Raw genomic sequence first — 12,667 nt, forward strand, 5'->3', positions numbered from 1 at the left:
TGGTAGTCTTGAGGTGTTCGTGCTCATGCTGGTGTTTCCCAGTTTGAGGCCTCTGGCCTGTGTTGTTCTCATGGCTCTGGCTGATCACTCTGGTGGGTCTTGGGCCATTCATGTATTTTTCTCTCCTGCTTGCAGTGGTTGGAAACCAGACCTAACAGACAGGTGTGTCCAGTTTGCAAAGCTGGCATCAGCCGAGACAAGGTCATCCCCCTCTATGGAAGGGGCAGCACTGGGCAACAGGACCCCAGGTGAGGACTTAGGATGCCTCTCCTACCCACTTCTCCTCTTGGACATGAATTCACTCCCATTCAACATCCCCTAACCCCACCCTTTACTTATTATTAGATGATCCCTTGGTTTTGAAGCAGTCTCATCCAGATGAGAGTCAGCCATGAGGGGAGGAAGGAGAGGGGATCCAAGCTACCACTTGCTGGGACCCAGCAGTGAACAGACATCACAATCACAAGTGTGCAGAGCACTGTGAAAGAGTACTTCTGCCTCCTGGGAAGCAGGATGTGTAGCAGGAGAGGCTCCAGGGAGTAGGGTTGCTGCAGCAGTGATATATACAAGCATGGGGGTAGAGGAAACACGATCTGGGTGACTTTGTGGAGTTTGGGATTTATAGAAATGGAGTGGGGTCCAGCATTCCACAAACAAAAGTACTGAGAGCCCTTCATGGTCTGGCATTCCCAAGCTCTCCAGAAGAATCTCTTACCTTCTCCTACCTAGCCTAGTATATGCTGTGTACCGGACATATTAGACTTCTCTTAAAGGGATTTGCTCTTTCACATTTATCAGCCTATGTATTTGCTCTCTCTTCTGCCTTCTGCCCTCCCCAGTCCTGCTCGAGCTACCCTTGTACCCCGACCTTCTCCTCTAACTTCTACTCATCTATCATGAACAGCCCTAAAGTCCCCTCCTTGAAGTGGTCTGTCTTCTCCACATTAGTTGCTCTCATCCAGTTCCCAGCAAACTGTCATGTGATTGGTTCTATCCCCCCGAAACCATGAATACCTGAAGAGTTGGGCCTGTCATCAGTCTTAGTATTATAGCATCCTGCGTAATGCTTATTGTATAACTAAGCATTGTATAACTAATGCTTATTATATAACTAAGCCCTCAATTGAGTATTCATGGGTTGAGTGATCTGAGTGGCTGAGACTTGAAAATAATAGCATGGGGTATTTGCCCAAGAATAGTGGGAGATACAGCTGAAGTTAATAGGGGAAGGGTCAGAGAAACCACGAACCTCAGCCCTCACTGCTGACAACCCACCCTCTGCTCCAGTTTGGATTTGGGATTTCTGATATCTGTAACAGGCCCAGTATCATACAGACCCAGGGAAGGCAGCTGGCCATGTTCCTAACTGTCTGAGTCAGGATCTCTGTGAATAGAGTAGGCTGTAGTGCAATCTGATGAATATCTCATAACAAGCTGATTTTCTCCCTTGTTCTCTATACAGATGGGAAGAACAGTTGCAGGTAGAATGAAGAGTTAGTATTTGGAGAATTAATTTGGCATAAGTTCATGTCCTGGGCAAGAAAGAGGCTATGGCCCCGACTCTCTGTTGGTGAAGAGCTCGCGGTCCTCATAGGGAGAAACTGAAAGCATTTTGTAATAGACTTATTTACACCATTTCTGTTTCAGAGAGAAGACCCCTCCCCGTCCTCAAGGACAGAGGCCAGAGCCAGAGAATAGAGGGGTGAGAAACATTCTAGGAGAAGCTTCTACAAATGAGCTGATGGCTTTAGAAGTTTCCTTCTTAGACTTATCATTTTTTTCCTTGATTATAAAAGTAAAGGAAATCTTATAAAATACAGAAAGGAAAAAGGGGGAAAAATCACTTATAATCACACCAATCCAGAGGTAACCACTGGAAACATTTTGGTTCTATTTTCTTTTCCATTTTTCTATAATTATATACACACACAAATTTTATAAATCTATGCGTGTATTTTATAGATGTGTGTATACTTTTTACAGTTTTTGTTTTTTACAATATGTGGCTCCTGTTTTGTGACCCTCTCAAAATTTCATTTGTTCTACAGATATTTAAGTGCCTTCTGTGTGCAAGTGGGAGTCTTTTAGTATTATCTTGAGATTTTACATTGCCAGCAATATTTTACTAAATAGCTGTTTAGCATTTAGTTTTGTGGATTTAACATAATTCAATCCTTTGTTAGACATTTAGCAGCTTTCTTTTTCCAATTTTAGAAATATTTTGATGAATTTATAGATAAATTTGTGAGCATATTCACTATTATTTTACTAGGATAAGGCAGGGTCTCACTCTGTAGCCCAGGCTGGAGTGCAGTGGCACTATCACAGTTCACTGTAGCCTCGATCTCCTGAACTCAAGCAGTCTACCTCAGCCTCCCATGTAGCTGGGACCACAGGTGCACGCCACCATGCAAAGCTAATTTTTTTTTTGTTTTTTGGTAGAAACAAGGTCTCACTATGTTGCCCAGGTTGGTCTTTAACTCCTGGGCTCAAGCAATCCTCCCACCTCAGCCTCCCAAAGTGTTGGATTACAGGTGTGAACCACTGTGCCTGGCTTAGGATAAATTCTTAGAAGTAAAATTACTTGCTAAAAAAAATTTGCATGTTTATCCCTGGTGGTCTAATGGCTAGGAACAAAAACATTGAAAATTTTTTGCATATTTACATCACATGTTATTCTTAAAACAAATTCTGTTAAAATGTTAAAGAAATTTTAAAAGCAAAATATTTACCCAAATTGCCAAGAGCCCAGAACAAGTATATTCTCATTTCCTCATGTTCTCTTCATCTGTATGCTGTGTATATGTATTTTTATGTAGCCATCACCATTCTGTTTGCTTTAAAATTTAATTTTGGCATGTTTTCCATGATGCTCTGAAGTATCCTCTTTATTATTTAGGCTGCCATTTATCCCAATGAGGTTTTTATTTTTTATTTTTTTTAATATTTCTATGCTCTTACTGGGAACCCACTGAGCTTTGATGCATTATAATTTGGGTTTTCCTCATCGAAGAACCATTTAGTTGTTCCCCATTTTGCTCTTTAAGTAATGCTACAGTAACCATCTTTGTACACTCTTTAGTTTGAATAATGGCACTTCATTAGGATTCCCAGGAGTAGGATTATTGAGTCAGGGATCTTGACAAAAATTAAGGTTCTTGGCTGGGCACGGTGACCCACACCTATAATCCCAGCACTTTGGGGAGGCCAAGGTGGAATCACCTAAGGTCAGGAGTTACACAGCAGTCCTGACCAATATGGTGAAACCCCATGTCTACTAAAAATAGAAAAATTAGTCGGCTGTGGTTGTGCACACCTGTAGTCCCAGCTACTCTGGAGGCTGAGACAGGAGAATCATTTGAACCCAGGTTTCAGTGAGCCGCGATCGCACCACTGCACTCCAGCCTGGGCTACAGAGTGAGACTCAGTCTCAAAAAAAAAAAAAAAAGAGAAATTAAGGTTCTCTTCTCCAGATTATCCTTAATAATAATATTAGCAGTGAACACTTGTTGAATGGCTACTATATGGAAATAACTATATGTTAAGAGCTTTATATTCTTGATCTCCTTTAAGCCTCACATCTACTCATTTAACGAAAGAGGAAACTGAGGCCCAGATAGGTGAAATGACCTGTCCGGGGCCACACATACAGTGCTGAAACCCAGATCTGGCTGGTATTGGAGTCCCTGCTCTTGACCACCAGGTGACACCACTTTAACATTCCCAGGTTTTGGTTTCCTACAGAGCATTAGCAACTAATGCAGGAATCAGAGGCCCTCGAAAACCAGAGGCCCTGGTCTTGGTGACCGAGGAGCATACCTCTAGCATTTATAAGCACCTGCAGCTGCTGGTGATTTTTTTTTGGCATACTCTGCCCTAGGAACATAATCCCACCAAATGTGAGGACTGGTAAGCTCATATAGATGTTGCTAAAAGGGAAGCAGAATGATTAGTCCTCAGGATTGCACTGAATTGAATCTGTAGTTCCTGATGAAACAATTGCACCTTCCCAGGTAAGGCAGCCTCAGTCCCAGGAGCCCTTAGGTTCAACCATGAACTGAATAGTAGGCATTTTGTATTGAGGAGATGGAAACTCATTGTTTTCCTTCCCTTTAGATTTGCCCTCTCATTAAGTCAGCTGTTAGGCTTTATAGGTGGTACCATCTGCCAAGAATTTTAGAACTAAAGGCTTATCAGTGTGTGACAGAGAGCAGCTACTTCTGTGACTTGCAAAAGATTCATAAATGAAGGCCAGTGAACTCTTTGTGAAAAGCATTTGGCCCAATAGTCTGTCTTCTTTTTATTCTTTTTAAAATCATTTGTTCTAAACCTCTCACCAGGAATGCAGGGGAAGAGAAAAAAATATCTGAAAGATGTGCACAGTAATTAAGAGCATGAAGGCCAAGCACAGGGCTCAGGCCTCTAATCCTAGCACTTTGGGAGGCCAAGTTGGGAGCATCATTGAGCCCAGGAGTTTGAGACCAGCCTGGGCAACAAAGTGAGACCCTGTCTGTACAAAAAAATTTAAAAATTAACCAGGCATAGAGGGGTGCACCTGTGATCCCAGCTACTTAAGAGACTAACATGGGAGGATTGCTTGAGCCTGGGAGGTTGAGGCTACATGATTGCACCATTGCACTCCAGCCTGGGTGACAGCGATACCCTGTCTCAACAAGAAAAAGAAAAGAAAAGCATATGTTTTCAGATCAAATTGACCTAGTTTTAGATCTAAACTGTACTCCTTGGTAAGTTATTTCACCTCTCCAAGCCTCAGTTTGGTCATCTGTGAAATTCAGGTGAAGCTAATGTAAAAATTAAACATGATTTGTGTGTGCCAGTGCTTAACATGGTGCTTAGCACAGAGCTTATGCTTTAAAAAAAAAAAAAAAAAAGTTATTTATTCACAATATTGTTGCTACTGAATCTTTTCATGTGAAAGATGATTCAGTGTAGAACATGCACAGGGAAAAAAAAAAGCTGAGCTTGATACACCAAACTGCTGGCAGTGGTTATTTCAGAGGTAAAGTGGAGTGGCTGTGAAGTGGGAGGGTGAATAGAAGATCTCTGACTTTGTCAATTATTTCTGTAATGTGTGTGTTTCCTATAGCAAGCATATATTACTTTTATAATCAGAAAACATTAAAGTGTTTTAAAATGTAAAAATTCTATGTAACAATATTAAAAGATATTTTCATCCATAACTTGTCCATATACCTGCATATTGTTGTGTACTTTTCACCACAGTGTCCAAACAATTTTGTCTGATAACATGGTCACAAGACTTTTTCAGTGTTACTGCATAAGTCAGGTTAATGGTTCTTTGAATGCATGTATCAAGATTTTGATTATGACTTCCATTGTTGGCTAATTGGGGTTTCAGCATTTTTTGCTATTAAAGGTAACGTGTAGCTTGTTTGATGTTCCCTTGGGCATGGGGGTGACTGTCAATATTGCTGTTATAAAGCATGCAGAAGATATTATTAGCTAATGTGGGACTCTGGAAAATATCCTCAAGCCCTAAGATTGCTGACTTATGTCAGCAGATTGTTTCACATTGGGTCAGAACCACTCCTTTTTGGCCCATTCATAGATCCTTAGCTGGAAACTAAGGCTAAAAGGGCAGAGGGCTTGCCAGAGTTCCTCTGCTTCAGGGTATATATGGGAGGAAAAGCTGTCCCCCAACCTGGAAACATGTGGCACAGGGCAGGAAGGAGAGGCAGGTGCCACATGCAACGTGATGTTTATTGAGTTTGACAGGCACAGGAGAAACCTGCCTGATTCTCCTCCCCTTAATTGCCTTTCTTCCACACAGGGATTTCAAGGATTTGGATTTGGAGATGGTGGTTTCCAGATGTCTTTTGGAATTGGAGCATTTCCCTTTGGGATATTTGCCACAGCATTTAACATAAACGATGGGCGGCCTCCTCCAGGTAAGACCCTATTTCCTTGAGAAATCAGGAAAATATCTTAGTAATATTGCTTGAAAACTCATTGGAATTCAGCAGTATGTAAGTTACGGATAATTGTCACTACATGGATAATCAGCCTTTTCAAAATGTCTTAAGCTGTTTTCAGATCATGTATAGTCATGGTAACAATGTACTTACAATGTAACAGTGTACTTACCAACTATCAGGCACATATATATTATATAGCACTTTCCATTCCAAGTTCAGGGGATCATCACAACCATCCTGTCGAACAGGAGGTGTGTGATTAGCTCTATTTAACAGATCATAAGGCCGGGCGCGGTGGCTCACGCCTGTAATCCCAGCACTTTGGGAGGCCGAGGCGGGTGGATCACAAGGTCAAGAGATCGAGACCATCCTGGTCAACATGGTGAAACCCCGTCTCTACTAAAACTACAAAAAATTAGCTGGGCATGGTGGCACGTGCCTGTAATCCCAGCTACTCAGGAGGCTGAGGCAGGAGAATTGCCTGAACCCGGGAGGCGGAGGTTGCGGTGAGCCGAGATCGCGCCATTGCACTCCAGCCTGGGTAACAAGAGCGAAACTCCGTCTCAAAAAAAAAAAAACAAAACCAGATCATAAAATGCTCAGTAATGTTACCAAGACATACTCCATATCTATAAAATGAAAAACTATAAAGAGCTGAGGAAAAGCCTAGTTCTGCGCATTTGCTCCCCACTTTGACCATTTGGGGGCATGGAAATGCGAGATGACCCATAAAGAGTGAGGGCATATCCATTCTCTGGCATCTCTGTCCAGCTTCCTTCATGACACAACGTGGGGCTGGTCATAAGCCTCAACCCTGTGGGAACCATGCCTAGGTCTACCACCTACTGCTGCATTTCTCCCTCCGCTGCTTGAGAGTGCCATCTGCATTCAATATAGAGCAAGGCAATGAGGTGGGTGCCCTGAACTCTGACACCTGAGCCAAGATCCTTACTGTGGAGCCTGCAGAGATACCATGATCAGTTGAGCTCTGCCTGTACTCGTTGGAGCTTCATGTACACTGGGCACAGTGTTTGGTACAGCAGTGACCATTGTGTGAGCTTGTGCCCTAAAGACAGTAACTGGGTCATCCCAGTTATTCTCATCCCCACCCTGGTTTTTTGGTACACAGCAGGCAATCTATAAGTCTTTCTTGACTGCCTGTCTGCCTTCGTGAATCCATCAGAGCACCCAACAGAGGAATCTCAGCACCAAGATATCTTGGGGATGCCCTTTCTTACCTTATCTACCTTGAAGATTTATTATCTGTTCACATGTTTTTTTCAGAGGAAGCACACCCCAAAAGATATGATGTACTCTGTCCTGAAGAAAGGGCAAATCCCTGTGAAGCCAGTAAGAACCTGCCTGGTAGCTTGTATCCTTCTAACCTGGTCCAAGGCTAACCTTGGATTCCCCAGCTAAGCAGAGTTCCACAGCCAGGCTAGACTCTGGATCACTTTATTCCCCCTGCCACAGTCACAGTTTTCCCTTGTCATTCTTGGTACAATTTGCCCATCCTACATAACAGATTCTTTTATCCTCCTCCTCCCAAAGTCAAGACAGGGAGCTCTAAATGGTAGCTTTTCTCAAAGCAGAGAAGAGTGGAGACTTAGATTCTCATCCCAGTTCTTCTGCCTTTGCCTTGAAAGACAAGTCATTTTGCCTGTCTGAATCCTAGTTCTCTCCTGGGAAAGGAAGGCAGTCCCTGCAGGGCCCTTGAGAGGCAGTGTGGAAAGGCTAGAGAGCATGACTATAGAGCTCTGCCACTAACTTCTGAGCTTTCGATTTTGAACAGGTCACCTCAAACCTATGTTTCAGCTGCTTCCTACTCAAAATGGAAATAATAATATCCACCAAATAATAATATGTACAAAACACTTAGCAGATAGAAGATACTCAACAAACAGTAGGCTTGCTTTCATTATTTCCTCTAAGAGTTTTCTGTTAGTCACCTGGTTTATTGGCGTGTCCAGGCCAAATCTTTTATAATAAATTGGAGACCATGTTCTCATTGTTATATTGTTTCACATAGTTTCCTTTTGCCTGATATTATTTGGGGTTTAGAAATCTTTTTAGTGTGTAGGATTCTGATGTTGTAAAGAGATAAAGATTGATGCTGTCAGCTTCTGGCCCGAGTGGGCAGTGTGTATAGCTGCAGTGTTCTGACAGCCTCTTTTCTCCCTCCTGTCTCTCCAGCTGTCCCTGGGACACCCCAGTATGTGGATGAGCAGTTCCTGTCACGCCTCTTCCTATTTGCGGCCCTGGTGATCATGTTCTGGCTCCTGATCGCCTAATGCTGGGCTCCTGCCTATATCTGTGGCAGGGCTCTGGACTGGTGACGTGCCACCCCCACTCCTGGTGTTTGGCTTCCTGGCTAATCTTGACTCCTAGAATCAGTGGGATTAGTAACACATCAAGGAGTCTTGTTTCCCCATCAGAGCTTTGGAACTCAAGACCAGTTGGCGATGACACCTGAGTATTGCCACTGCTGTAAACACCCTATAACCTCAGGCCTTGGCATTGAGTCCTCTCTCATGGGTGACACCATGAAATCTTGTTTCATCCAGTTCAGCAGGTCCTGACTCTGCAGAGGGAAGAGGCAGAAAGAGAAACTGTCAGAGTATAATTTCACCTGAGTTTAATATTACAAAAACAAAAGGATGCACCAAATGTTATTTCTGGAAACTTTCATCTCTTTAAATACCCCTTGGAAAGTTGCCTCTGAAGCCAGCAGGGGCTTCTCAGAGAGGTTCCCCTTCCAAATCCCAGTGCTGCTCTGTTCTCTTTCTTCCCCCTCCCCTTCCTCTTCCTCTTCAGAGATGCAAGAAATTGCTATCCCATAAAAATCATAATTGTAACAGCTGAAGCTGGAGTCACTTCATGAATTCACCATAGATTCAAAGATCTTTTATTGGCTCTGGGCTCTGCTCAGCGTCTTTGGCCTCAGAGAGCAACTTGAATGACTTCCTGATTTCCTGGCGTAAATTATTCCTGGTGAGACATGTGGTTTCACTTACAGATTTTCCATCAGCTTTCTCCCTAAAACTATGTGCATCTGCCTCTCTCTGCCAGAGAACACACAGCCAAGGCTACTGCTGAAGATGAGACTGACTACTGTGCATTAGGAAAGACCTGGAGTCAGGACTTTGGTGGGATTTTGAGCTCCGATGCAGGAACAACTGAACAAGTAGCCCTGTCCCCTAGGCTGCAGAAGCTTGAATGCATCCTCTCCCAGAACCTGCCACAGGAAACTGGGGGCTTTGTCAGGTCAGCCCAACTGCATGCGGAAGACCACCATCCTCAGAAGCCAAGTTGTCCTTTAAGAAGAGGCAAGGAAAGGGAAAACCCACATGTGACCCTGACTTTGGTATGGCTTGATGGAGTACCCTGAAAACTCCTTTTATGTGTGCTAAAATCAGGGAAGCATGTGACTCCCAAGCAGACAACCCCTGATGATTTGTAAAGCGAGGTGGCAGGGCTTGGGGAGCCCCAGCACAGTGATATGGTGTGGTCTTTCATCCTGTGGAATCAAGGGGAAATTATTCTTCCCAATACCTTGATTTGATTTTCAGCTTCACAAGCTTCTTCCTCTGAACCTTATTGAGGGAGTGTGGTACTAAGCAGGTAGGACAGTTCACCTGGTGGAACAGTTCTTGCCCTGCCTTCTACGCTTCATCCCAGAAGTCCAGCCTCTTTCTGGAGACCCCAAAACTCAGGGGAGATGGGCTTCCTCTGGGCCTCTTTCTTACTTTCTTACTTTGCCATCCACACTGGCTAACGCTCAGCAATGACCAACAAATGGTAGGACGCCCCACTTAGTGCTTTTTCCCAGTTATGACTCTGCATAGTTTGTGGAAACAAAAATCTTGAGGAAGATGAGGGAAGCCCTCCCCTCTTACAGCCCCCACCCCTTCTCCTTTGTACGTGTCAACACCAGAGTTCAGTGTTTAAACAGACAAAATATAAAGTATTGAGTAGGTGGTTTATTTGCCGAATCCACTTGGTAGGAAGAAGCCACTAGCTTTATAGTGTGCTTGATGGATTTTTAAACATTCCTGGGCACCCACTCAAGAGTGCTCTTTTTATCACCTGGAAATCCCCATAGTTGGAGGGGCCCCTGGAGTGTCTCTGCTGTAGAGATAAGTGGTGGGACCCCTTCAGTGCAGTGGCCCCAACTAGTGGAGGAAGAGAGAACTTCAGTCAGATGGACTCAACAGAAATGGGTTTCTAGAAGAATACTAAAGAGTTGTAGGTAGGAAAATCAATAATTTGGACTCTTCAACAAAATGGAATGAGCCCAGGAGAGCTCCACCAACAAAGGCACTCCGGGTGCCTGATAGTAAAGCCAGGCTGGCCAAATGCTGTTTGATTTTGAACCTTACAGGTCCCCACTCACCCTCTGCCAGGAGCTAAGGCAGGAGAGCTGACTTGGGACTGCTGGCTTGGCCCCAACAGGGAGCCCCCTTCCTACCACCCCTCTGCAAGCTCACCACCTCATACTTCTGCCAAGGCAGCTTTCCTTTCTTTTGTGTGTTTTCTGTGTTCTTGGCCTCCACCCTCCTCCTGCCACCCTTGTGGACTAGGACCAGGTCCTGACCACAGTCGGAAAATGATGATATGTATAGTGGCACACCTTAACCAGTCAGTAATTTTCACTGTTGTGAAAGTGATTTGATTTAGAATTAAATAAATGGTTTTACATTACTGTGAGCTTGGACTTCTTGTCTGTGTCATGGAGGGTGAGTCGGTGGGGAGTAGTCACACTGGTCTGGCCTCATGGAGGTTCCTGTGCATCCTTGGTAATGTCACACGGAGGATGAAAGTCTTCAAAGAAGCTGGGCATGGTATGTATGCTTGTAGTCCAAGTTACTCTGGAGGCTGAGGCAGGAGGATTGCTTGAGCCCAGAATTTCAAGGCTTCACTGAGCTGTGATCATACCACTGAACTCTAGCCTGGGTGACAGAGTGACACTATCTCTTAAAAAAACAAAAAAGGAAAAGACTTTAAACAGCTATCAAAGGTTAGAGATGAGAAATGTAGGCTGGAGGCCTGGTTTCATACACAGCCTTGCCCAAGGTAAAACCTGTCTGACAAGCAGCCACAGTCCTGACAAGTACGTGGCATTCCTAAGCTTGCAGGTGACAAGCTGCCACAATGGTGCTTAGCTTGTGTCTGACCAGAGCCTTTAGGACAATCATAGGTTACTCACTGTCAGCATCTCTCCATCTGTTTAGTAACAGGGCAGGTGGGCTCTTGGCCAAGTCCTCTCCCTGGAGCAGAAGGTGTGTCCCTCCCTAAGGTTCCTTAGTAGCAGGGTGTAGTGTGAGATGGAAGATGTTGCTGAAGTTACAAATCTGGCCCAGCCTCAGGCTTGTCAATATGCCAGAGCTACAGGTAATTCCTCTGAAAAGAGCTTTTTTTTCTTCCTGATTTTGATCTAACAGTTATCAAATTGAGTAGTACCAAGATACAGTGGGGAATGCAAAGGTAAGGGAACTTCAGGAACTCAAAAGCCCAATGAGAAAATACTAGGGTTTTTTTCTTTTTTGAAAAATTTTAATTTTAGGCCAGGCATGGTAGCTCACACCTATAAACCCCAGCACTTTGTGAGGCTGAGGTGGGAAGATCACTTAAGGCCACAAGTTTGAGACCAGCCTGAGCAACACAGGAAGACTCTGTCTCTACAAAAATAAATATTAGCCAGGCACAGTGGTGTATGCCTGTGGTCCCAGCTACCCAGGAGGCTGAGGTGAGATGATCATCCGAGCCTGGGAAATCAAGGCTGCAGTGAGATATGATCATGCTAGTGCATTCCAGCCAGGTCAACAGACCCTTTTAGAAACGGTCTTATTCAGTTGCCCTGGCTGGAGTACAGTAGTGTGAACACAGCTCACTGCAGCCTGGAACTTACAGGGTCAAGAGGTCCTCCCACCTCAGCCTCCCAAAGTGTTGGAATTACAGGTGTAAGCCACCATGTTGGCCTTAGGTTTTTTGTTTTCAATGTGAAAAAAAATACCACACAGTAGTAGAACAGGACAATAAAGCCTCCATGTATCATCACCGAACCCCAGTAACTATCAACTCAGATCCAGTCTTGTTGCATCTATACCTCCCGCACACTGTTCTCTCCCACTGTCTGAACGATTCTGAAGCAAACTCCAATCATATGTCATCTATTAAGTATTTCAGTATGCATCTCAAGTATTTTAGAAACAAGCAAAATAGGCTGGACGCAGTGGCACACACCCGTAATCCTAGCACTTTGGGAGGCCAAGGCGGGTGGATTGCCTGAGCTCAGGAGTTCGAGACCAGCCTGGGCAACACAGTGAACCCATCTCTACTAAAATATAAAAAATTAGCCAGACGTAGCAGTGTGTACCTGTAGTCCCAGCTACTTGGGAAGCTGAAGCAGGAGAATTGCTTGAACCCAGGAGGTAGAGGTTGCAGTGAGCATTCTACCATCACACTCTAGTCTGGGAGACAGACCAAGGCTCCATCTCAAAAAAAAAAAAAAGTTTAAAAAAATTTCTTAAAATCAAATATCCAGTTATTGTCCAGATTTCCCTAGTTTTCATAACTTTTGTAGTTTGCATTGAGATCCAAATCAGTTTCATACATTGCTATTATTTATCTCTGAAATCTTTTTTTTTTTGAGATGGAGTTTCACTTGCTGTCCAGGCTGGAGTGCAGTGGCGTGATCCTGGCTCACTGCA

At 44.0% G+C, this 12,667-nt stretch overlaps 1 protein-coding gene across 2 annotated transcripts in view; it reads left to right on the top strand.

The window, feature by feature from the left end:
* RNF185 (ring finger protein 185) overlaps positions 1-10,664 on the top strand; it is a 44,275-nt gene extending 33,611 nt beyond the window's left edge. For both annotated transcript variants that reach the window (XM_032256529.1, XM_032256530.1), the window contains 4 exons: positions 136-248; positions 1,648-1,702; positions 5,813-5,930; positions 8,151-10,664. In XM_032256529.1, coding sequence (XP_032112420.1) covers positions 136-248; positions 1,648-1,702; positions 5,813-5,930; positions 8,151-8,248 — 384 coding nt within the window. In that variant the 3' untranslated portion in view covers positions 8,249-10,664. The remainder of the gene's footprint in view (positions 1-135; positions 249-1,647; positions 1,703-5,812; positions 5,931-8,150) is intronic.
* The last annotated feature ends 2,003 nt before the right edge of the window (positions 10,665-12,667 follow it).

This window comes from Sapajus apella, unplaced genomic scaffold (genome assembly GCF_009761245.1).
Source record: "Sapajus apella isolate SASKATOON/1434 unplaced genomic scaffold, GSC_monkey_1.0 scaffold95, whole genome shotgun sequence".
In the NCBI taxonomy this organism is placed as follows: Eukaryota; Metazoa; Chordata; class Mammalia; order Primates; family Cebidae; genus Sapajus; species Sapajus apella.